The sequence below is a fragment of the Lissotriton vulgaris genome, unplaced genomic scaffold (assembly GCF_964263255.1).
Source record: "Lissotriton vulgaris unplaced genomic scaffold, aLisVul1.2 SCAFFOLD_3888, whole genome shotgun sequence".
In the NCBI taxonomy this organism is placed as follows: Eukaryota; Metazoa; Chordata; class Amphibia; order Caudata; family Salamandridae; genus Lissotriton; species Lissotriton vulgaris.
Window position 1 is genome coordinate 17,351 of NW_028248917.1, and position 26,990 is coordinate 44,340.

The window sequence follows — 26,990 nt, forward strand, 5'->3', positions numbered from 1 at the left end:
TTAAAAAGCAATTGAAATTGTGTTAGTGCTTTTCCTGGCTTTGTTTTCAGCAGTATTAGCTTCTGTTGAGGCACCTCGATTCTTCTTGCAACTTCAGAAATAAGAGTATCTTCTTGTTGAAATGCCTTAGACACTTGCTGAAGCAGCTCTGTGAAGTCTATCATGAAGTGCAAGAAATAAAGAAACTTCTCCGACTTCATGTCATGAAGCAATCCTTTGGCTTTGTTTGAATATTCATCAGTACCAGTAGCAAGGTGCTCAAGATGAAGTACTGTAGCTTCCCAGTTTGTCTTAAGCGCTGTTACTGCCCTGTGCTGACTTGCTACCCATCTGATTTGCTGCAAGCCACCAAAATGTTGTAACTGCTCTTCCAGATTATCAGCTATCTCTTTAAGTTCCCTTCTCCGCTTAGGTGAATAATAATATAGTTTGAAACCTCCTTTGAGCACCTCTTCAAATTTGGATATGTATGAACTCTTTTTTTTAACATCACACACAGCAAGCTCTAGGTTGTGAGCTACACAGTGCACAACTGCAATGTGATTGCAATTGTCCCATCCTTGATGCTTGGAGACTTCGTCCAGTAGCTGCTTCACAGCACCAGATTTTGTACCGAGGTTCACAGCAGCTCCATCTGTATTCAGACCAATGCATTTCTGGCTCAGAATATCCAGAGATATGCCCATGCTTTCCAGGCCAACCATAATAGCATTTTTCACTCCGGACGCAGTGGAGTTTTTCATGCTGACAATGTCACACAGATGGGTAACAAGGGTGCCTTCACAAACAAATCGTACATAAATAAGTTCCTGTTCCTGAATTCCTTTGTCAGTTGACCCATCTGACAGAACACTGATGAACCTAGCATTTTCTATTTGGGATCGAATTGACATTTTTAGGGTCTCGGAAATTGCTATTACAAAGTTACGGCATGCATGATCAGTCATATAATTTTCGAAATTCCACTCAGGATTGTTCTTTTTCTGCAGTGAGCAGAGTTTTGGAAATTTAATAAAGCCTCACCTTGTTTAGCGATATAATAGGCTGTATTAAATAAAATGTTTAAGTGCCGGATATTTTTTTCATGCATTTTTGTGATCGATTTGGCTATGCAGGTCTCCTGTGGCTTTTGAATTGCAGCTTCATGTAATATGCATTTTTCATGCAATTTGCTCTTGTGGTGCCATTCCAACGTCTCCCTTTTGAATTTTTCTGTCACACCAACATATAGGGAAGACTTAGTATCTGCAAGATGAGGAAATTTCCTGCAAACTCCACAATACAAAACTTGAGATTTTTTAAAACTGGGTTCAACTAGGTCAGCAGCAGCTCCATTACTTTCCTGTTCTTCAATCACTGCCCACTTGAAATCTTCAAGCCATTTCTGTTGTACAACTCTCTGTCTTTTTTTTTGATCATACTCCCTTTGCTTTTGGTGGATTTCTTCTAATCTCCTTTTTCCAACTGCTGAACTCTCTCCTGCATTATTCATTGGAGTTTTAGCTCCAGTTTTTCCGGCCAACCACAACCTGATGTCTGCCATTGCAGCTGCACTCTCTGCCTGTTGTCTGCCTTGTCCTCACTAGTTAGCCAGCACTTCTGACTCACTGACTGCTTCTGTCCGCTTTGAGCTAGAATCAAAAACAAAACTCACTGTAACTAATTTAAAAATTTACCCATGTGTTTGTACAAAACTATACTGGCTTATAACATTTGCTTTCAATAATTATAACATATGATGGTTCCAATATAAATTTGTATGCATCAGATCTGTAACTCAGTGTGGCACTCTCAGGTTCGCACAAAAGCACCCCAATTTGGAAATGCGCTCTAATGGTAGGTACTGAACGATGTGCAACACCAGTGCAGCTTCTAAAATAACTACTCACTATTGAGACTAGTCTGCTCTTGAGTATTGCGGGTGGTTCTAATATGGGGGAGGCTTATACCTGGTCAGTAAAAGGTCTGCCTGACGCTTCCCCCTCCCAAAGCCTAACTCTGGGCCTAAACTACTTTTTGGGGGGAAACTGGGTGGTAATTAGTCAAGTGGTCACACAATCTGCACAAGCCGCACCTTCATGGTCACACTGTCTTGCAAGCAAAATCAAGCAATGAAGGTGAGGAAACATGATGTGGCCATCATAGCTGTGAGATCATCCCCACCAACAACCCTTCTTCCACCCTCCTCCTCAAACTCCATACCTTCCCTTTCAAGTGCAGGCACTGCACTCGTACCTCCATAGGACTCAAGTTTCACAGGCATTGCATTCCGGGACTTGAGGCCCTGTTTATTCAAAAACTACACTGGATCTTATAACGCAAAGCATAAATCTGGGCTGGGTAGGTCCCTCATGCATGGACCCTGGAATCTTGAAACGTCAGCTGTCCTTTTTCGACGCCACATTGTACAAAGTTGAATCAACAAGTCACTCTTCAGAGGCATTTTAAACATGCCAAAGTCTCATTCAGCCAATTTCAAAAGGATCCTACAGGCCTTCCTCTCAACAGAGCAACAGTCAACTCTGCACAGCCAAACAGAGGGGGACGGGGGGGGGATTGGAAATCATACCAGGAACGTCAAGTACGCTTCTGAGAGAGCTTGCCACTTTTCTGTTTGGCCCCATTTCATCTAATACACTGCTTGAGCTAGGAAACCAAAGAAGGCCTAAAAGCGCTCTCTAAGATAACACTTAGGTCTAAGGGCTTTTTATGTGTATAAGGGGAGACAATCGAGTCCTGTGGGGTGTCTCTACACCCTTGTTCTTCAATGCTGGTGGTTTGGCTCAATGGGGTGTAGAAAGGGTCCACAATACAAATTCGAAATTACCCTGGTGCCAGCAACATCTTTCCAAGACTCTGCATATCTCTGCAGAGCGTCGCAAAGCCTAAATGAGGATATACTACACACCTCAGTGCAGAAAGAGAGTGAGTATTAGCACTCAGCAGTTGCAGGAGTGAGATTGCATGGATCCCTAAGTATGTGGCCGGCTTTCCGTCTGCAGGAGACAGTCACCTTTCAATGTAATGCTCCCTACTGTTTGGGTGTACGGCAGACCCTTGCACCTTCATGCGTCTTATGCACTCAGAAAAAGAAAAAGAAAGGTTTTAACACGCTATTCTAGCACATGCTACAGGAACCGCAGGAACAGCAGCAGTGCGACGGTGCTCAATACAAATGTCATGTAGGGGTAGGTGGTAACTGGCACAACAGATAGGCAGAAACTGATCACACTTACATTCAGAAAAAGTAATGTAACACTACAAAAGAGGCCAATCTTTTACCGCAATGTCTCAACCATTACAGAACAGTCACCAAAAAAACGCGCTTTTGCACATGTACGGTATACAAAAAACATTCACATTGCTAATGTGGGTTGGACGACAAGGAAAGTTTAGGAGCTCATTTGCGCAACTTGTACACCCTGGTCACAAAGAAAGTCAACTTGATACTCTAGAAAATGTCTGCGGCAAAGAAGAGGAACAATTGTCTGAATCATTAATGTCCCAGTGCCGGAATGTAATGCTTCAGAAGCGCACCACTTTCTATCAATGCAGTACCAGGTGATCGGAGTAACCAGAATGTGCAGAGGTTTAACAAGTGCGTTTTACAAAACGTATACCACATTAAAGGTGTGCAACGCCCAGAAAGTAGTTTACTCTAGTTAAAAAGATTTTTAAAAATGTTGGTGCTGCAAAGTGAGGTCACGTTTCTTCTACACAAATTGTTGGACAACTAGGTTACCACTTTTGAAAATAATGACCCAAATTAAAGTCGAGTTAGTCAAGGCAGTCTGCCATCTTCAGAGCACTTCTTTGCCCTGCCATGATACAGATAGCAACTTCAGACCCCCACCAGCACAGTATCTAGACATTAAAATAACTTTCTATGCAAGTTACAAAAATACAAATATAGACACATGGTTCCCTGGTGACGTGAAAAACACACAGAAGGAGCGTGGTTGTAAGATGTACTGCCTTCAATTTTCTACCGATTGAAATGGGCAAACGAGGATTTTGCTGCACAAGCTTTCACCAGTTATTCAGCTAGTCCTATGAATGAAGGCTCACAAAAATGATCAGAATTAATTTTTCTTATAACGTAAAAACAACAAGCCATGATAACCTTCAACTCCCTGCACTGCTCACCAAGCATTCGAACAGGCACGGACTCACCCAGCAGGCCTGACCTACAAGAGAACAACGCAGACAACAAGGGGTGGGACAGAGGGGATGGGAGCAAGCATACAGATAACGGCAGGTGAAGGGGCAAGTGACGGACAACAGGGTGGGAGTGGCTGGGGCAAGAAACATGGAAAACACTCAACACCACGGACAATGGCAGGATGGCAGGTGGTAGCAACAGTACACAAGGGAACCAGCTGAAAAACACTAAGCACTCCATCAGAGATGAACACAAAAAAAAGAATAGACGATCCAATGTAAAAGTGCCGGGGCCTACCCTTTTGCTTTTGATACCGGCCGGGTCGCGACGCCCCCAGACAGTGCCATGATCAGGGGATTACATGCATACAACAGGACGGACACTCAGGAGACTCACCTGCGGGTAGCATGCTATAAATAATAAAATTATTGCGTGACTCAGCGCGCCCCAATGCGCATGATAACATTCACCAGGTCCACTCCAGACCCAACCCTAAGGGTGAACATAAGACCGCGGCGGAGACATTCATCAATAGTGCACTGCCAGGTAGATTTTTAAAAATCGTCATGTAATATTTCATGAGGAGAGACACGGAACAGTCTAATACTACTAAACTGACATCGGTCCCTGCAACAAAACCGGCCCCCTCTCATAAAACCGGCCCCACCCCATCCAGCCTACCGCTGTTGAAAAAGGAAAGCTAACGCTGTTGGAAAAGGAAAACGTAGACTCGGAGGCTGACCTAAGGTGAGACAACATGACGGAGCCTCGTGTAAATGAAAAGAAATTTAAAAGTGACTCACCTCTGCCAAATCGTCCCGCACTTTGCCACTGAGTCCCGACTTCACCGAGGAGAGCGCGTGTGGTGGCGTGCTACGTCACTGCTGCACTTTAAGCAGCACAGCGCGGGGGCAGGCCAGGGCTGTCATTGGTAGCGCTTTCGCGCGCTACAAGATTGACGGCCCTGGCCTCCAAACAATAGGCAGTGTGATGCCCCCTAAAGACTTTAACTGCGCACCGCACCACCTGCACTCCGCCTATCGTGCGTGCGTGCATGAACATGCTGCCCCCTAAAGCCTTCATCGCGCACCGCACCGCAATGCGCTGCCACCTAGAGCCTTCAACTGTAACTGCACCTATCAGATAGCACTCGCCAGGCCGGTCAAGTAGGCCTTGAAACTGACTCGACCTGAACAAAATTCACTCGCATTTGCGAGCGGGCGAGTACATTTGTCGAGCCCTGCAGTGGATTGGTTCCTGGCCGATGACGAAGTGACCCGTGATTGGCAGCCTTCTGGGGAAGCCCCTAACGTCAGGGAAGGCGGGTCCAGTGACGACGGTATGGCAGAGGAAATCCAAGAAACGTTCAAAGGATCCTGCGGACGGGGTGGAAAGGAACAATGGTTAGAAGGGACACCCCGTCCGTCTGAGTCAGAGTCCGAGTCCGGGACCTCGTGACAGTGTTCCTGACACTCTTCTTGCCCTTTCTCCTAGTCTTTCCACCCAATACCATTTCAATCCTTCTTTCCTGATCTCCCACCATCACTCCTACTCCGCTCAATCTTTTCTTGCTCTGCTCCGTCTTTTTTTGCAGCTCTGTACACTTTTTCTTGCAGTTTTATTCCCCGATCTCCCACATCACTCCTACCACGCTCCGTATTTCCTTGCTCCGTTATTTTTTCTTGCACTTTTTTTCCCCGATCTCCCACCCCTGATCTCCCACCATCATTCCTACTCCACACATGGACCTCCCTGTGACTCTTCCGCCTCCAGCTCTGTCCGCTCAGCGGGTCACCCAATACCATTCCAACTCCTCTTCCCCAATCTCCCACCATTACTCCTACCCGGCTCCGTGTTTTCTTGCAGCTCTGTCCGCTCAGCGGGTCACCCAAAACCATCCCAACTCCTCTTCCCCGATCTCCCACCATCACTCATACCCAGCTCTGTGTGTTCTTGCAATTTTATGTAGCATGAACTCGATCGGGAGGCATTAGAGCACTTTACACTAGAACCACTTACATTACACAAGAACTTAGTCTGCAGCTCTGGTCGTTATTCCTAATCTAACCTCTCCTTTTTCGCTTTCCCCTCCTTCGCAACCTTTGCTCTTCTCTCCCCTCTCTATTACTCTCCAACCTTTTAATAAAGCGTACAGCAGAGAGTATTCAACGCCCAGTATGTACAAGTTGAGAGTAAAACGATTTTACCTCTCTTCTTCTCTACGTCTTTTTCCTAACCTCTTCTATGTGGCCTCTCCGCGCCATCTCTCTTCTCCCTCAGCCTCACCACCCTCACTCTTCTCCCCCTTTTCCATCACGGTTGTAGCCACTTTTCTCACTCTTTCGCCTTCTTTCATATCTTCCCTTTCTTTCTTCTCTCCCCCACCGTGTTCCTGTCACTCTTCTCGCCCTTTCTCCTCTTCTTTCCATCCAATACCATTTCAATCCCTCTTCTTCGATCTCCCATCATCACTCCTACCCTGCTTCGTCATTTCTTGTTTTACAATGCTACTTTTTTTTTTTATATAAATCTTTTTATTAATAATTAAAAAGGCAATAACAATGAGAAGGTATCAGGTGCAATGCAATTATATACATACAAGTATATCATATTGTGGAGAAGTCAGGATAGTAGAGACATAAGACACAGTATATCGGGACTCAACACTCCTAAACAATCAGGATTATGAAATTAACAGGATTCGCTCTATCGAAGGGTGCTGGCCCTCAGTCCCACCGGTCACAAAATCACTTTATATTTAGATCATGAACAGGATACATTGCAGCCCTTGTATGTAGAAGATACACCAGATCAAACAATAACGCTCACATTAGCACCCTAATACTAATAAAAGGGGGGTCAGGATAATTACAAATATAAGAAAATAAAAATAAAATAAACAAGAAACTCAAAGCGCGTAACGCCCCACCCTGCACCCCTGCACGCGGCTAACGCCAAACCCCAACTCGCAGTGTGCCTGACGCCCCATCTAAACTATAACCCATAAAAGGAATGGAGGAGGGCCTTGGTACAGGCTCCCGGCCTCTCCCCTCCCGCTAACCCTAAGCCTCCCCGAGTAAGGATATTTAACGGTTACACAATCGAGCTAAGATCGGGGGATTCATTACTCGTCTCCCGGTATCAACATTATATAGTGAGTCTCTCACAGCCACAACTCGAACAAAAGTCCTGAAGGATAAGCCAGTCTCAGCCCTGGCCGGTTTGATCAGGTACATGAGTGTTCTCCACCCAAACAGTCGCCATCTTGGAAGAATGCTGAACACAGGAGCGAGCCGGAAACATCACGGAACATTCAATCACATTGTCACTGGGTACCATCCGCTTCGTCAAGAACTCCCGACATTGTTTCCAGTCACGTTTAACTGAGTTCGAAAAAAGCAAGAGGGGTATCTTGTCAATCCATTCCTGAGTCCTTACATGAGTTCTCAGATGTATTTTACGGCGCAATTTTCTCTCCGTCAATGTCAATACTGAACATTCCAATACAACAAGGACGTCCGACACATAGCCATTAGCTGATTTGCGGATCAGAGTGTCTCTCCCCTCTCGCTGCACAGGGTTGTTGGCGTCGATTAAACCAGTTGCTGTAAACGCCGCCACTTTTACACTGTCATGAAATTGAACACAAGCCTCTTTCATATGCCCCATCTCGAAAATAACGGCATCCAATTTAAGTTCCAGTGCTTGGGCTCTCCGGTTCAGGGAAAGGTGAAGACCACCGACAGCCGCCATTAGAGCTGCGAGCGTGGGTTCAATTCTGGCCGACACGGATTGTTTCCCCACGTTTGTGACATACTGGTCTGATATCGAAAACCCCTTGGGTAGGATATGTCGTCCCAAGATATCCGTACGACTTTCCCTGGACCCCTTGGAGGGTTGGGTTCGAATCCTACGCAGGTCGATATTGGGTGTCGTGTCATACAGTTCCACCATGGTCAGTCCCATAGGGATAGACCAACTAGAGTTAAAGATGAGGACACCCGCTCCACTCACGTACAGGATAGTTCGGGGTCGTCCTCAGGATGTGGCCGCAGCCGCCGGGTCACCTTCCCGACTGTTTCCAAGCCCTTCACGGCGCTGGCTCCGTTAATTAATATCCAATTTGCATCCGCAGTGTTTGTGGGGTGTTCATTCACAACGCCAATTTGTTCGAACGTTCAATGCGAAGATCGGACAAAAATTTAACTTCCGTTCCGGAGGACCGGCCCCTCCCAAACTCCTGTGTCCGATGTTGTTCAACTAGGTGCCGGCAAGATTTCTACTCGAGGTCCCGGCTTCAGGGCTAACGTAGGCAGCAAACTTCAAGACGATGTTTCTCCGGTCTCGAAGCTGACAGAACTTTCGGGAGCTCACGGTGCGGCGTACCTTTGATTGGTCTACACGGGAGCGTTGCATAGGCACAGGATATCTAGCAGGATCTTGTAGCAGGATGAGGAGGTCTACAGAGCCGGGAGCCTAAGCGGCCATCTTGGTCGCCAGCTTGGCTCCTCTACAATGCTACATTCTTGAATACTACGCATTTAACAAACAACAGTTGCCAATGGGCCTGAAGCCAGACAAAGCCACCCTGCCATCCTGCTTGATGAATGGATTTGCATTTGCTTGTGAAAGCAGTAAACATGCCCGAGGCGCCACCAGAGCTCAAGCCACACGGAGACATCCAGACATCCTCCTTAAGTGTTGTTTCCTCTGGGTGCCGAGTTATTTTACACGTAACTCCTAACATACAAAAGGTTCTCTTTTATAGAAATATATAGTATCTTAAACAGTAATGTGTTTGTGGTAAAATTAGAACGGCACTATACAGTGGTGTTAGCCAATGTTCCTTCTCTACCTCCTAATGTTTTTGAACATTGGTCGACCTTAACGAATAAATCCATCCATTTTTTATCTTCTAAACTTGGGTTCAATAATTCCTTCTTTTCGGAATTTAAGATGGTCAGAAGAGTGAGCTGGTTGGGCACACTAAATAAATCATTGAGCGGGGACTGTGTAATTCTAACATTTCGGTCTCCACCATTGGTTCGTAAAATAATTGAGAGGGGCTGCACCGGGTCAATTGACCCCGAGTTTGTTAACATTCTCCCCCTCGTTTTTTTTCTATTGCCCACCTCCACCAATTAGGCGTTTAGCCCCCCCCTGTCCATCATTAGACCAGGATGGACTGTTGGTTGGAAGATATGGGATCCCAATATCTAATCCTTTTGACATTCTTAGTGGACTAGAAAACAACGACTGACTGCAGGTAGGCACCACCACACAAAATCTTTTAGGTGTAAAAACAGACTCCACCCCCACTGTTAGCAATGAGGAAAGTGTAAAGGCAGACGGGGGAAAGTTTCTAATAAAGCCCCCAATATGCTAGGGATTGTGGGTCATACAGGGAGTTCAGAGATCCAAGATGAAGGATTAGAGGTTGGAAGTGAGCAGAGTATTATTCCTTTATCAGTTGGCTCAACTTCTGGCGTTCCTGTTCCTTCCCCGTTGGCCTCGTTGCTATGCAAAATTTCCTCGTGGAATATTGCTGGCATTAGATCTAAAATTGCTAACCCAGTTTGGGGGGACTTTACTCAGACCCAAGATGTGCTCTGCCTCCAAGAAACATGGAGTCTGGATCCGGTCCACTTAAACGGTTTTAGGACGTTCCATACTCCAGCTGTTGATGCCCCACATGGAAGAGCGAAGGGTGGATTGAGCATATATTTGTCAAACAAACTGAATTTAGTAAGACTAATAGATCCTGTTCTAGATACTTACTTTCAACTTTTGATATTGGTCATGGCTTTTGATACTCCGATTGCTCTTCTTAATTTATATAATAATAATCCCATCGGTGATGTATCTATTGTTCTAAGTAAATTGGCCAAAGCCTTGTCTTTGCAGGATAAAATCTTCAGACATGATCTGATGATACTTTTGTTTGGGCATTTTAATTGCACTTTGTGTAGTATGTCGGAGGATAATAGGTGTGGAACGATACGGGAAGACAGCTTGTCCCACTCGCACTTCAATCATTCTTTCCAGGGGGAACAATTTTAACAACTTACTTGCTAAATTTGATTTGGGATTTGCAAATGAAGTCTGTACTTTACCATCTTCCCTACTCCCAACATTCAATGGAAGGGGTTGTGCTACTACTATCGATTATGCTATTGTATCAAATAAGTATGATAATAGAATGTATTCCTTTAAGGTCTCGGATTTCCCGCTCTATGTGGCCATTTTGCTTCCAAAAACGTCCGCCTTAAAAAATAATAAAGAAAGGGACAGTGTGGACGAAAATCTATCTATCTGTAGTATAAATGGTTACTCGCTAAAATGGGCTATGGCGGACCAGTCGGAAATACTTAAAAAAGTGGTTGGTAAATGCACATCTGAGCTAGCGATCTGTTTAGGGGAAGATTCTATTCCTGAAAGGCTTCTTGCATCCTACCTGACTATTTCCAATGAAATTAGGACCTCCCTTATGAGACAGATTAAAAACAGTAAACAAAAAGGAGGTTGGTTTGACTCTAGTTGTACTAGAGCTTATGCACTTCTAAAGAAGGAATTACATAAGAAACTCAGGTGCGCTGTGGAAGTTAGTAGACTCAGGAAAGAATACAAAATATCTATAAGAGATGGAAAGAAATCACTGAAAATAGAAGCTTGGTAAGCCTTGCACCTAGTAGGACCGACAGTGATGGCTTCTGGAAGCTCATTAGAACACCCTTTCCTAGGGAAGAGGTTGGTCCTAGGCTGGAAATGGCAATTCCTGTATCGGACTGGATTAGGCACTTTTCTAGAGTGTATGAGGGTGAGGAAAAACTTTGCATGTAAGCCAGGGTGGAAAGGCCCCTGGCTCGGACAGTGTTCCCATAGATATTTTTAAGGCTACCTCTGTCTGTGGGTCCCCCTCCTGGTCCAGGTGATTAACGCTAGCTGTATTTTGGAATTTCTGCCTACATGGGTGGAGTCTGTAATAGTCCCCATCTATAAAAAGGGGGATAGACACGACCCGGGTTGTTATAGACCCATCTCCCTTTTATATTCTTTTACAGAAATAGTGGGTCGGATAGTTTTGGATCGGCTCTTGGTTTGGGCCAGAGAAAACTCTATTTTATCTGATCTACAGTATGGCTTCCGTTCTTGTTTGGTCACAGTGGAACAGGGTTTAAATCTTTTAATGCTGATCGGGAAGTACACAAGGGCCAGGAAAGGGAACTTGTTCCTGGCCTTTGTTGACCTCTCGGCCGCATTCGACTGTGCGATTCATTCCAAACTGTTGATATTCCTGGGACAACTTGGGGTTGAAGAAAATATTATTTATTATCTTAAAAGTTTTTTTAGTGATGCATAAGCCCGTGTTCGCTATGGCCTGAAGGGGGAACGCACTGATAAAATTCCAATCAGGAGTGGTGTCAGACAGGGCTGTGTCCTGGCCCCCTTGCTTTTTAATCTGTACATTAATGGATTGGAAAACGACCTGTGCGATAATAGTTTTGATCCTGCATATGTAGCTGGCTGTCCAATCCCGGCGCTTTTGTACGCTGACTAGGCTGTGCTAATGTCACGTACTGAAGTGGGATTCCAGCGTGTGGTGGACAGTTTTTTTCTCTTTATGAATGAGTTGGGTTTAAGAGTTAATACATCTAAAAATTTCACTATGCACTGCGGCTGGTACCATAAACCTAAGAGGGCCATTTTTAGAGCAGGACAGAAGCTTGAATCCACTAAGCAATTTTCTTACCTGGGCATACTGTTTACTCAGAGTAAGTCTTTGTCGCAGGCAGTGACAGCGAAAAAACTCGTGTTGGTTCGCTCGACAGCTGCCCTCAAGACTTTCTCAAAGAAATTAGGTACCAGAACTCCTGTGGAGTTAATTAAGATCTACAAAGCCAAATGTGTGTCTGGTAGTGGGGTATGGGGCTTTGCTGACCCTATGCCCATCCAGGTGGTGGAAAAGTCCTTCCTAAAGTTTATCCTTGCAGTTCCTAAGAGCACCCTAATTATAACTGTCATGCAGAATTGGGTCTTGCCTTTATATCTGATCTAATTAAGCTGGAGCCTGTGTTATTATGGCATAGGCTGTGGACAGAAGAAGAAACAAAGCTTAATAGAGATATTCTGACAAATATTCTAAAATTAGAAGGAGCCATGAGAATACCATGGCTGAGCTATGTGTACATTTTTAACAGATATTGGAAAGTTAGATTATTTTCTAATTCCTCTTACTATCTCAGCCATTTCACGTAAAGAACTAAAGCAGGAGGGTCTGGCTTTCTTGGATTCTTTAAGAATCACATCAGAGGTTCTAAAACCTACTGTCAAATGATCTTAACAACTTTTAATATTCAACCCTATTTGATCTATGTGCCAGATAATTACGATAGATTTTTATTATCTCGTTTTAGATTTGGAATTTTCCACAGAATGGTTAGTTTCCCAACAGTAAATAACTGGATGCACGAATTACCTCCCTGTCCCTGTGATGTTTCACCCCAGAGTACTATACATGTTCTTCTTTTTTGTAAATTTTATTGCCTGATTAGACATGTTTTATTGCCGTTGTTGAGTGATGGGCCATCTGCAATGCCGTGTGGCTATGTTAAGCCTCCAATACTTGGATAACTATCTGTGTTGCAACAACTATATTGTATCTGAAAAATGTGATGCGTAGTAGGAAAAGTATGATTACATAATGCACTTTAAGATATATGATATTATGAATTCTGAAACTCTTGTTATTTATGTTTTTCCTGTACGCCATAGAGAGATTGTAAAATAAACTAATGAATCTTTTTTAATGAAATGTTTTTATGTACACTTTTATGATTGCTTTTTAACAATCGAATAAAGTTATATTTGATTTGAATTCAGAACGGCACTATGATGGGCGCATTTAAGTATTTCCCCCTGTTAGCAATATGTTAGGGCTTTTAGCCAATGTAAGTTTTTTTTTTCCCCAAAAAAACTTTATTTGTTAGTCACAGGCAACGTCAAGGAGGTTTTGTATTATTTTACTTAAACAACATTTGTACCTTATTTTAAGTTTACACAGTACACTAGATGATTTTCTCTTCCTTCTCTCTTTTTTTTCTGTCACATTAGCGCAAAAGGTATATAACTTTCCATTATGTATCTTGAATGGAGATTATAATTGCTCTCACATCTTTGGTCTCTTTGTCTCACACTCTACACTTATATTTTACACTCGTTATTTTTGTTTCACACTTTTTCTTTGGCACACCCATTACCAGCCGTCAGTGCACACTTTCGCCAGGCATACACCACCAGCCGTCAGTATACGCTTCCACCAAACATACACACCACCAGCCATCAGTGCACGATTCCAACAGGCACACACACATCACCAGCCATCAGTGCACGCTTCCACCAGGCACACACACCACTAGCCATTAGTGCACGCTTCCATCAGGCACACATCACCATCCGTTAGTGCACGCTTTCACCAGACAGACACACAACACCAGCTGTCATTGCACGTTTTAACAGGCACATTCCTCCAGGCGTCAGTGCAAATATTCACCAAACATACACACCACCAGCTATAATTGCATGCTTCCACCAAGCACACATACCACCAGCCGTCAGTGCACGCTTCCACCATGCACACACATTACTAGCAGTCAGTGCACGCTTCCACCAGGCCGACACTAACAGCTGTCAGTGCACGCTTTATAGGCGCACACACACACACCATTAGCGTCAAGCATTCACAAGCTTCAGGCATCCACAAGCGTCAAAAATTCAAAAGTGTCAGACATCCACAGGCGTCAGACATCCACAAGCATTACCCCTCAGACATCCACAGGCGTCAGGCATCCACAGGCGTCTGGCATCCACAGGCGTCGGGCATCCACAGGCGTCGGGCATCCACAGGCGTCGGGCATCCACAGGCGTCGGGCATCCACAGGCGTCGGGCATCCACAGGCGTCGGGCATCCACCATCCACAAGCATTACCCATCAGACATCCACAAGCGCCGGGCATCCACAAGCGCCGGGCATCCACAAGCGCCGGGCATCCACAAGCGCCGGGCATCCACAAGCGCCGGGCATCCACAAGCGCCGGGCATCCACAAGCGCCGGGCATCCACAAGCGTCGGGCATCCACAAGCGCCGGGCATCCACAAGCGTCGGGCATCCACAAGCGTCGGGCATCCAAAAAGCGTCGGGCATCCAAAAAGCGTCGGGCATTCACAAGCGCCGGGCATCCACAAGCGCCGGGCATCCACAAGCGTCGGGCATCCAAAAAGCGTCGGGCATCCAAAAAGCGTCGGGCATCCAAAAAGCGTCGGGCATCCAAAAAGCGTCAGGCATCCAAAAAGCGTCTGGCATGCATCCACAACGTCTGGCATCCAAAAAGTGTCTGGCATGCATCCACAAGCGTCTGGCATCCACAAGCGTCTGGCATCCACAAGCGTCTGGCATCCAAAAAGCGTCTGGCATGCATCCACAAGCGTCTGGCACCCAAAAAGCGTCTGGCATGCATCCACAAGCGTCTGGCATCCAAAAAGTGTCTGGCATGCATCCACAAGCGTCTGGCATCCAAAAAGTGTCTGGCACGCATCCACAAGCGTCTGGCATCCACAAGCGTCTGGCGTCCACAAGCGTCCCTTTCATCAGCTCTCTGCCATCCTCGTTAGCTTTAAATGCTTCTGGTTCCTCACAAGGCCCCTTCAGCTCTCACCTTGCTACATTTTACATTGCCACAGCACCGCTCAACGCAACAGCACCGCTCAACGCAACAGCACCGCTCAACGCAACAGCACCGCTCAACGCCACAGCACCGCTCAACGCCACAGCACCGCTCAACGCCACAGCACCGCTCAACGCCACAGCACTGCTCAACGCCACAGCACTGCTCAACGCCACAGCACCGCTCAACGCCACAGCACCGCTCAACGCCACAGCACCGCTCAACGCCACAGCACCGCTGATCGCACACAGCACCGCTGATCGCACACAGCACCGCTGATCGCACACAGCACCACTGATAGCACACAGCACCGCTGATCGCACACAGCACCGCTGATCGCACACAGCACCGCTAATCGCACACAGCACCGCTGATCGCACACAGCACCGCTGATCGCACACAGCACCGCTGATCGCACACAGCACCGCTGATCGCACACAGCACCGCTGATCGCACACAGCACCGCTGATCGCACACAGCACCGCTGATCGCACACAGCACCGCTCAGCACCACTGAACGCCTCAGCATCACTCAGCACCACTGAACGCCACAGCATCACTCAGCTCCACTGAACGCCACAGCATCACTCAGCTCCACTGAACGCCACAGCATCACTCAGCTCCACTGAACGCCACAGCATCACTCAGCTCCACTGAACGCCACAGCATCACTCAGCTCCACTGAACGCCACAGCATCACTCAGCACCACTGAACGCCACAGCATCACTCAGCACCACTGAACGCCACAGCATCACTCAGCACCACTGAACGCCACAGCATCACTCAGCACCACTGAACGCCACAGCATCACTCAGCACCACTGAACGCCACAGCATCACTCAGCACCACTGAACGCCACAGCATCACTCAGCACCACTGAACGCCACAGCATCACTCAGCACCACTGAACGCCACAGCATCACTCAGCACCACTGAACGCCACAGCATCACTCTGTGCAACCATTCAACAACAACTGGTTCAAATATGTTCTCTCAATGTTTCAAGCTTAGTGTGCCCTGTGGGGTAGGGAAGGGCAAGAGACGTGTCTTGGTTCTAGAAGGTTTTATTTGGTGGAACAGATAAAAGGTACAGGTCTTTCTTGGGGCGCTCCTTCTCGGTGATCGGCTCCTCTCTCTCCTGGTCTTTCTGAGTAAACCTTCCTCCCTTCTCCGGATCGGGCTCCTCCTCCGGCTTCTCTCCTCCGGCTCCGTCGTGGCCCAGGCTCCACAGGTGAGGGGGAAACGCAAGAGAGGGAAGTATCAGAACACACTCTTTAAGTGGTACAATCAGGGGAAGGGGAGTGAGGGAAACCCTAAGTGCTTGGTTACACACAGGACGTGAGTGCGGTGGACACCAGGGGGACGGGGAAGGTTCAGCGGAGGCTTCTGCCCTTCTTTCTAACCCAGCCCACGATACGAGTACGCACCTCGGATAGCCACACCCCTCCTGGTGTGCGGCTGGGCGAAGTGTGGTGATGTTGGCCTCCGGGCTTTCTCCTCTCTGCCGTGTCCTGTCCACCCTCGGCTCTTCCTCGCGGCTCCTTTGCGTCCGATGACACTCGCGTTGTGAACGCCTCCGTAGCCTCGCCTGTCTCTAGCTTCTCCTCCTCCTTCCCTCTTGTTTCTCCTCTCTCAATCTCCGCACTGCTCCACGCCACTCCTCTCTCTCGCTCTCTGTCCGCTCCTCTGGTGTAGTAACACACCTGTGTTCTCTCACCGCTGCTACTTAAGGTGGATCTTGGCTCCTCCTCCTCCACACTCCCGCCAGTCCAGTTAAAGGGCCCGATCCCGTCTTCCTCGTCGCAACTGTACTGCTCTTCTATTCGGTTCCAGTCCGGGAGCCTCGGGGGCTGTGGAGACAAGAGGTGGGGGTCATAGGTTATAGGTTCGCCCCGGGTTTCGGGGAGAGGTGGCACTCCTTCGCCCTGCAGGTTACACTTAGTTACAAATGTCACAAAAAGATGTTAATATTTCACTTCTGTTCTTGGATTTTCGTTACAATAAAATACACTGAACATAATCTCCGCAAAAGTTATTTATAAAAGTTTAAGATATTGCCATAAATTACAATAACTTTTATTTAAGTATTAATTAAAAAAAATTAAAAGCCATTGTTATTTGTAATATCAATACATCTAAGTCACGTAAATACAACACATATTGCATGACAGTGTGCTATCACATCCTATTTTAGTAATATATTTATTGAAAGTGAGTTTTTCAAATATGAACTGAGCTATTCCGGCCTCCACCCGAATTACAGTGGTATTAGTGACCTAAGAGGCAAGCCAGGGGTCATGTATACACAATATGTGGACTAGATGTGTGTTCTACATGGAGCAAACATTTAGCCTATTAAATCATATAAAGGTTTTTTTTATACAGCAGACCTACAGCACTCCCATATTTCTTTTTTTTAAATATATTTTTATTTGCATTTTTAAAACAGTGCGATACAGTGTTCAGTAAAGATACAGAGCAAATTGAGCACAGTAGTCTTTCAGCAGAAACCATTATGGCTATGTCACAAGTACAAGTTTATCTGAATCCAGCAGTCGTGGCATAGGCTGTAAGCAAGTTCGTTATTCCCAGTGCATCAATCGGAATCCGAGCTGGAACTATCATCATCTGAGGTTGGGTCACAAATGTCCCCTCTATATTTATTCCATGCCCCCCAAATCTTACTCCATTTTTTGGGACAAACCCTATTGCAAAACAGAACTCCCATATTTGAAGGTATTCTTGTATGTGATAACGAAGAAGTTAGGCAAATAGAGTTTTCAAGTCACTAGAACTGCAAGTGTGGGCACATTTTTTTTGTTTTTTCAAGGCCTGATGTACTTTGGTAGGCATATATGTGCTCCATTGTGACGGCACGTGTTTACGTCCATCTGTGGAGTAGGGCACCCCTCATAGGGTGGAACTTGATGGTGACCCTAAAGTGGCATGTACTTGCCCCACAGATTGTTGACCAACACATTTAGTAATAATTTACAGTGAACTTTCTCCTACAGAGGATCATAACTTTGTAGGTGCCTTCTCAGTTTGTTTAAGGAGGTGCACGGATTCCTAGTCCTAGATGTAATGAAAATGCATAGTTGAGCTCAGATCTTTTCTTAAACACATTTCCAAAATATTGTTCATTAAGAGCAAATTTTCATTTTGCCTATCAATTTAAATGTATAATGTAAATCTATGAAAAAAACTGGTCTGTGTACGATCTTCAACTGAGAAATTCCTGCTAAAGTAAACAATTTATTTTTAAAGGCCCCTGCTGCAATTTGGAGCTACCTAAATACTTTATTAAACAGCTCAAAGGAGAGGAAAGACTATGATTTGTGTCCTAATTAATGAATGACATTTGCCAGATCATTGACCTTTTGTTGCTACAGTCATGTTGTGAGAGTTCATCATTTAGGCCAACCTTTATCTATAGATAATAAGCAGGGACTGTAAATAATGTAAGTTGAAGAATGTGAGCTTCTTTCTGCTAGGTAAGTCTCCCAGCAGTGGAACACTAGAAATTGGAATCTGGGACATGATTTAAATTATATCTAGATTCCTGCTTTTCAATGATGTCTTTCATCTTATTTAAATTGAAAATCAGCCAAACATTTACATGCCTACACTAATGTCTTAAAACATTCAAATAACTTTATAAATCTTCTTTGTTTTTCAGGTTTATTGCACCGGGCGTTCAGTGTTTTCCTGTTTAACACTGAAAATAAACTATTGCTGCAACAAAGATCAGATGCTAAGATCACTTTTCCAGGTCAGTGTAAAACATTGAAAAGTTCAGCTGATCTTGTAAATATGTATAGGTTTGAACGGCATTAAGCGGAAGAAACTTGCTTGGTAGACACTTACCTAACAAAATGTACATATGTGTGTATGTATGTGTGTGTGTGTGTATATATATATATATATATATATATATATATATATATCAAAGTTCCCAGAAGCTTTGAAGACGCACTCACAGGAGACATAAAGTATATGGCAGCCAGCATTTCATCAAGGTAAGGATTTATTGTAATTCGCCGACGCGTTTCGAGGCGGACATTCCTCTTCTTCACAGGCATTTCTGGATGTGTTTGGGAGGCCCCAGTCACGGATTTAAATACATGCAAAGTCTTTAGTAGATCCCGTTTAGTACGTCATTTCGGCATGATGGGACTTGTAGTCCAAGCGTGGGGTTCGTTTTTAAATCATGGATGTATTGGAACCTACTAAAGTGTTACACCCCACGCTTGGACTACAAGTCCCATCATGCCGAAATGACGTACTAAACGTGATCTACTAAAGACTTTGCATGTATTTAAATCAGTGACTGGGGCCGCCCAAACACAGCCAGAAATGCCTGTGAAGAAGAGGAATGTCCGCCTCGAAACGTGTCGGCGAATTACAATAAATCAGTGCGTCTTCAAAGCTTCTGGGCACTTTGTTTAATATATGTATGTATATATCTATAGCACCACTGAGAAAATTAGGATGAACTCAAAACACACTATGGGATGGCCTTAAAGCAATGGTAACTAAACATCTTATTGCTGCGGATACATTTCTCAAAGGAAAAAATAACTACTGGAGAATAAGTGAAAAGCACAGAACAAAAGTGCTAAACTTAAAACGTTTGGAAACCTGATCATATAGGGGACAGATTTGCAGTCTTTTGCTACACATTGCAGACTGTTTTATTTTTCACTCTTCTGCTAAAGACACAGAATGCGCTCTCCCACACTTGGAGTGCATATGATTGTAGATAAAGAAGGTAGGCATAACACTATGACTGCTATAACGGCAAGTAGCTTGAGTTGATTGCAACATTCTGCCAAGAGTTATTTATGAAGGCAGAAAGGCTCAGACCGCCCATACATGATAAAGGGTAAAATTCAATTACAAATGGAAACTTTCAATGTCCCAGTTCAAAAAGTAATGGTGATCGCTGTAAACTCTCAGATGCTATGTACAGGATGTTGCATACCCTCCCTCACATCCAACACTGGTGCGCAGTAATCCTCAAGTGGGGCGGGGCTGAAGCAGTCTCCAGAGGCAGGAGGCGATCCAGGGGTTGCGCAGAGTCCCTATAGCTGCCTCATGGGATGGACTACAACACGATCTCCAGATGTTCAAGGATTCCCTGGTGGCCTAGATGGAACACCTTTCACACATCTATAACAGCACAGCAGAATAATTACCCACTAGTTTCATCTGTTATTCCTTGCGCTGGGTTCCACAAACCTCTCTTCCCCTGAACTGAGAGGCTGCTCTCTCCCCTTGGGGGATATCTGTGTCCCTCTTACTGCTAGAAGGTGGGGAGTGCAAACTAACAAATTGCTCACACTCCTTTATAGACAATGTGGGGACTCCACCATACTAGGATATAGCGTTTGTCGACTTGAGTGGAAGTTGGATACCAAATGTTGTCATTATTTTACAGTCTTCAGCACTTACATGCTTTCTATTGATACTCTCTGTATATTTGAGAACAGTGTATTGCACTGACATATAATAAAACTGGTAAAAAATAAAAATCATCCCAATAAGCAAGGCTTCATGAGTCTGAGACCGGTGATAGACCACACTAAAATAATTTTCCCTGTAATTAAGTGCATGGGAAAGAGGGCAGTGCAACCTCTGCTAGATGCCAGAAAAGTGTTTGAGTGAATTTGGGCTTCCTGGATCGAACACTCTTGGCCATGGAATTTTGAGAAAACCCTTTGTCTTTGACCTCTGCAAACTGTCAAGATCATGCCCTCCCCACAATAATAATAATAATAATACATTAATAGGGGACAGCAGGAAATGTTGCTGGTGAATAAGGGAAACTTGGACATGGTACCACCTTTCACCAATACTTTCGCCATCAGTGAGAAACCATTTACCCCAAAAAAGGTCAAAACCTCTTCGTTCTTGCTATATTGATAGGACAAGGTAAATTTAGACTTGAGCACAATATTTTAGCATCTGTCCCTTATGACCTGACTCATTCTTAAGTGCAGTTCGCATTTGCCCTGCAGATCAACTGTCTTCAGCCTCGAGCTGAAAATGTCTATATTAGCAGCCCTAAACCTTAGTCTATCAGCACACTAGTCGGAAACAACTACTACTATTTGTTTTTCCTTAAAAAAACTAAAATTATTTTTAACTGTCCGGTAAAGCTTGTTTGGGGTTAACTACATGCTGTTGCAAACACAATTAAAAATCTGCAAAACTGTTCCCTACATCATTATGCATGGGTTGGCTGGTGGCTATGAATATTTTTAGCCTTTCTGAATTATTAATGTATCCCAGAGGGTCTCACTTAGAATAATGCCCTAGCTTCTGTATGTTTACAGCCAAAACATAAAGTGTTGCCCTTGCCCAACCTTGTCAATCAGTTGGTTAGTACAATTGTGGTACATTTTTGAGTGTTGAAAGTCAAAAACTGAGCTACACTAGTGCTTCATAGACAATACCCAACCATACCATAGGAAGGCGATAAGCATAACCCCCTTGCTATCTAGAAATGGCAGCCCAAAAACGTTGTGTATCTTCCGATGACTCTGATCGCCTGTCAGTATGGAACAATCTTATCTCTTAAAATTAGTTTAATGTATGTTTATCTTATAAGTGCTCACAGACCCAGTAGGGCTTTTTGGGCCCTAACTAATAATGGCTGGCTGATAATAAAGTGCATTCCGAAACCTAGCAATTATAGATTTTGCTTAAGCAGCCACATTTTCAAACCCCTTCTAGCTATCAGTGAATTGGATTTAGATCCAAGATTACCAATTGTATTGTAATTGCATTTATATAGAGCTTACTACGTCTGGCGAGGCGTCCGTGCTCTTTTTCGGCGAGCAGCACACTACTTCGGAACCCAAAAGAGATTAGTGGTGAATTTGTCTAGGGAAGTATTAAATTAATTTATTTGGATGGAAAAGGATCGTAAAGGGATGGAAGGGGGAAGGGTTTGCATATATCTAGCACTTGCTCCCCTATGTTGTCTTGTAGCACCTTTCAGCGAGTAGCAGGCTACTCTGGACCCCAAAAAGGATTAGTGGTGAAATAGGATTGTGCATTGGAAAGAGTAGTGCAATGAGGTTTGAGTTGAGTCGGATTGGAGGTAGAGGATATATTACGAGAGCTATCGGGTGAGAAATCGGGTAATGCATTGGATATATGCTGAATTAGAAGCAAAGTAATAAATATAAAGATACATAAGTACATGAAAGGTATATCATAAGTACATGGAAGGTATATATGTATAAGGAAGGTAATATATGTAGAATAAAGGCGCATTTAATAAAGTCATACTTTCAAGTGTTGCTGTACTTTAAATTAAAAAAATGTTATCACCTTCTACCACTTGAAAGCTAATTCTGAGACCATGTGCACACCTTTTCTTGTCTCTGCAGAATTTATCTGTAGACATGGAGTATTTGAGAGCTTAACACATTGCATGGGATTTTCCCAGTAACCCGTCCAGAGTATGGGAAATATAAACCTACATATGGGAGAACTACTCTGTGAGGGATAAATGGGGAAACAATTATGTATAGTAGTTTTCAGAGAAATAATTAGTGGGTGGTAAATTCATTTCCAGTCCACCCTATTACATGTTTCTATCGTTACCATTACTAAATGCATATTTTTGTATGGAAAAAAGAGGCGGGGAAAAATATCCTCACAAAAAGCTTAAATTGCAAGCTTTTTTGTATTGTTAATGTTCTTGTTTTTTATAGCCATTATTCTTTGCCATTGTGAATCATACTTTTTATATTGACGCACAAATATATACAATTCTGTACAATAAGGAGTCCTTGAATTTACATATTTTACGTAGTGACCAGCGTTTCTTGACATTTTGGTTAAATGTTCTGAAGCTTTAATACATTTATACAGGACCTATTAAATTTATCCTTGTTAAAGTTCTCCCCGTAGCTGCTTCATATGTGTGTGAGTGTAGCTATGCTGTAAGTGGGCTTCAGCTGCATAATGTTGGCATGTTTCGGCCCCTTCTAGTTCTTTCTTTGTGCCGCCTCAGGACATCTGAAAGAGACACGTTAGTGATAGATTCCTTACCTTAGAATATCCCCAGGCGTCAGACTGGATCCGGAAAGTTTTGCGTAGCAGTACCCTTGCGCCTCGGTAGGCGTCGTCTGCAGCTCCGCGTCCGTCGTCGGCGTCGTGGGCACCGTGATGACGTCGTCGGAGTACTTACACGCCGCCTCCGCGTGCTGACGTCAGTTCTTCTTTTTTCCGCGCCAGCCAGCGCAGATCTGGAAAGAGCAGTTCCCTAGTCACTTTTTGACTAAACTTTTGGGATCTTTTGATCCATTTCGAAGTCTTTACGACTCCGACGGTGCCGTTAGGGATGCCTGGATTCAAGCATTGCGATGAGTTCGACCGTACCATGTCGGTAACGGATCCCACCGCTTGTGCCTGATGTGTTTGGGCGTCGACCATGACGACGAGGCCTGCTCCGACTGTCTGGCCCTTTCGAGGAAGGCCAGGCGGGAGCAGTCCCGCAGGCGACTCGAGATCCGCCAGTCGGCCCCGCGCCGTGTGAGGTCTCGTTCCCACGGGAGGTCGAGGGACAGGTGTCGGGGACGGAGCCGTCACAGCTCCGGGAGTCGGCGCCACTACTCAGGGTCCAAGTCGTCAAGTAAGAAGTCGAAGAGACATCACTCTTCTGACTCCCCCCGACGCTCGCGCGATGAAACCGGGGGTTCGGGTGACACCGCCCACGCGGCTCCTCGGGAGTCGCGGGCGCTGCGTACGGCCCCATACCCCCCGGTCCCTGGGCTGAACGCGACGCCGGAGGAGATCAAGCGTTTCCTCATGGCCATGAGGTCCCTTTCTCCTCCGACGGGTTCCGTGGCGCCTTCGGGCCCAGTGAACCCGTCTGGGGGCCCTAGTGGGTCGGGGGCTACGACCCCCGACGCCGTCGGGTGCTTCGGCCTCGACGCCGCCGGCGCCTTCGGGCCCGGCGCCGCAGGGCTCCACGATCCCGACACCGCCGGTGCCCTCGGGCCCGGCGCCGCAGGGTACAGAGGCCCCGGCGTCGTCGGCGCCTTCGGGCCCGGCGCCGCTGGGCCCTCCTCGGGCGATGGATCGTCACCGGTGGACCTTACGACCCCCCCCGGCGTCGGTCCGTGTGTTGTCCCCTCCGGCGTCGTCCTCGGGCGGTGCCGTCCCCGATGCCTCCTCTCAATCGGTTCCGACGTCGGGACGACGCCTATCGGCGCCGATCTCGACGCCATTTGGAGATTTTAGTTTCTATGAACCGACCCCATTCACTTACGACCCTGATTCTCAGGAGATGGGGGAAGAGGAGAATTGGGAGGGGTCTGAGGACCCTCTGACCAGGGAGTGTCAATCTAACATGGACTGGACAGGAGACCTTGGGGAGGCCAGTGGCCTGGACACCTCTCCAGACACTGGATTTGTCTCTCCTCCTACCGTGGCTTCAGAGGAGGGTGCTACTTATGGTGTGGTGTTGACGAGGGCTGCTAAGGCCTTGGGCCTTGAGCTCCCCGTCGCGGCCGTGAGGACTAACCTCCTCACTGAGGTCCTTAAGCCGCAGTCATGCTCCATGGAGCCTCTGCTGCCGTTTAATGAGGCCTTGACGGACGTTCTTTTGGGCACTTGGTCCAGGCCCGCTACAGGTTCGCCTGTAGATAGGAACGTGGCCAGACGCCACCGCCCGGCCCCGGGCGACCCATGTTTCCTGTCCTCCCACCCCACCCCGAGAGTCTGGTCATCCAGGCCTCTAATTCCCAGACCGCATTCCGGACCGCCCCGCCGGACAGGGAGTCCAAGAGGTACGAGGCCTATGGCAAGAAGGTATTCTCGTCCCTTAGCTTGGGACTGCGGTCTTCCAACACTGCATGCCTCTTGGGCCGTTACACCCACTCTCTGTGGGAAACTGTGGCGGAAGTGCTGCCAGAGTGTCCGTTGGAGGTACGGGCCAAACTCGGTCAAGCCCTAGTGGAGGGCCGGGACGCAGCGAAGTATTCAATCAGGTGCGGACTGGATACTACTGACTCGCTGGGCAGGGCGATGGCTAAGACGGTGGCGATACGACACCACGCCTGGCTGAGATCCGCCAATTTCTCTGCAGACGTCCAAAATACACTCATGGACATGCCGTTCGATGGCCGTCGCCTCTTTGGCGACAAGGCAGACCACGCGCTTGAGCGCTTTAAGGACTCCAGGGCTACGGCCAAGTCCTTGGGCCTCTCGGCCCCGCGCCAGCAAATGGGTGCCTTTCGCTCCTTTCGTGGCAAAGGAAGGGGCGCCCCCACACGTGCCGCCAGCCACTCGCCGCAAACTGTCGTCCAGCGCGGCGGCGGCCGTGGAAACTGCCGTGGAGGCGGTCGGGGAAACAGGCGGAGCCAGTCCACACCTGCCCCCGCAGCATCCGCCTCTAAACCCTCCTAGTCCGTGCTTTTCGGCCCATGTGACGCCAGTGGGAGGCAGGGTTCGCCATCACCACTCTCACTGGAGCACAGTCACTTCGGACAGGTGGGTGCTGCAGATCGTCCGAAGGGGCTACTCCCTCCCCTTCGAGACGACCCCTCAAGCCATGCCACCGCAACACCACCGCGTATCGGGGGATCACTTGCGGCTCCTGCGGGAGGAAGTTTCGGCCCTCTTGGCCAAGGGGGCCATCGAGCGCGTTCCTGGGCCAGAAGTAGGACGTGGTTGCTACTCCCACTACTTCCTGGTACCCAAGAAGGGCAAAGGGGGCCTACGCCCTATCTTGGATCTGAGGAACGTCAACGGCTTCCTCCGGAAGGAGAAGTTCAAAATGCTGACACTGGCTCAGGTCTTGGCTGCCCTAGACCCAGGAGACTGGATGGTAGCGTTGGACTTGCAGGACGCATATTTCCACATCCCCGTCCTGCCGGCCCACCGGCGTTACCTGCGGTTCACGGTAGGCCTCGAGCACTTTCAGTTCACCGTGCTCCCCTTCGGCCTTACCAGCGCCCCACGGGTGTTCACGAAGGTGATGGCGGTGGTCGCAGCTCATCTGCGCAGGTTAGGGGTCTCAGTCTTCCACTACCTAGACGACTGGTTGTTGAAGGCGGGCTCGCCCCAGACAGTCGTCAGCCACCTCCAGACTACGGCGGATCTCCTGCACCTGCTGGGATTTTCCATCAATTTGCCGAAGTCACACCTGTGCCCCTCTCAGAAGCTCCTTTTCATTGGAGCGGTTCTCGACTCGGCGCAGTTTTGGGTTTACCCGCCCGAACAGCGGGTTTGGGATATACAGGCTCTGATTCCGATCTTCGGGCCGTTATCCCGGGTTTCGGTCAGGTTGACGCTGCGGCTTCTGGGGCTGATGGCCTCCTGCATCCTTCTGGTGCATCACGCACGTTGGCGGATGCGGGCTCTGCAGTGGGACCTGAAGTTTCAGTGGGCCCAGCACCGGGGCAACCTGTCCGACCATGTCCTGATCTCGGAGGGCACTGCGAGACAGCTGCAGTGGTGGCTCACGGACCGCAATTGGGTCAACGGCAGATCCCTCTCCCTTCCCCAACCGGAGCACGTAGTTGTGACGGACGCGTCCCTCCAAGGCTGGGGAGGCCACTTGGGAGAGGCGGAGATCAGAGGACTCTGGTCTCCGGCGGAGTCCCGGCTCCATATCAATCTGTTGGAGCTGCGGGCGATTCGTCTGGCACTGAAAGCATTCCTCCCGTCTGTCCGAGGGAGTGCAGTGCAGGTGTTCACGGACAACACCACCGCCATGTGGTACCGCAACAAACAGGGCGGAGTGGGGTCGTGGACCCTTTGCCAGGAGGCTCTGCGTCTCTGGCAATGGCTGGACCATCAGGGCGTGACTCTGGTGGTTCAACACCTGGCAGGTTCTCTGAACGCCAGGGCGGACGAACTCAGCCGTCGGTGCTCGATGGATCACGAATGGCGTCTGAACTCGGACGTGGCGCAAGGCCTCTTTCTGCGATGGGGAGAGCCTTGGTTAGATCTATTCGCCACCGAAGAGAACGCGCAATGTCATCTATTCTGCGCGTTGGAATTTCCAAGGCGGCACTCGCTCGGAGACGCTTTTCGTCGCGAGTGGAGCTGCGGTCTGTTGTACGCCTTTCCGCCTATACCT

General features: G+C 47.2%; 1 protein-coding gene and 1 pseudogene across 1 annotated transcript in view; one reads left to right on the forward strand and one right to left on the reverse strand.

Annotated features, from left to right (window-relative positions):
• Positions 1-26,990, forward strand: part of LOC147663766 (isopentenyl-diphosphate Delta-isomerase 1-like) — a 99,391-nt gene that overhangs the window by 8,806 nt on the left and 63,595 nt on the right. Inside the window, exon 2 of the mRNA XM_086950210.1 lies at positions 18,564-18,656. Within this exon, the coding sequence (XP_086806336.1) occupies positions 18,564-18,656 (93 nt within the window). The remainder of the gene's footprint in view (positions 1-18,563; positions 18,657-26,990) is intronic.
• Positions 454-1,543, reverse strand: LOC147663767 (zinc finger protein 862-like; annotated as a pseudogene).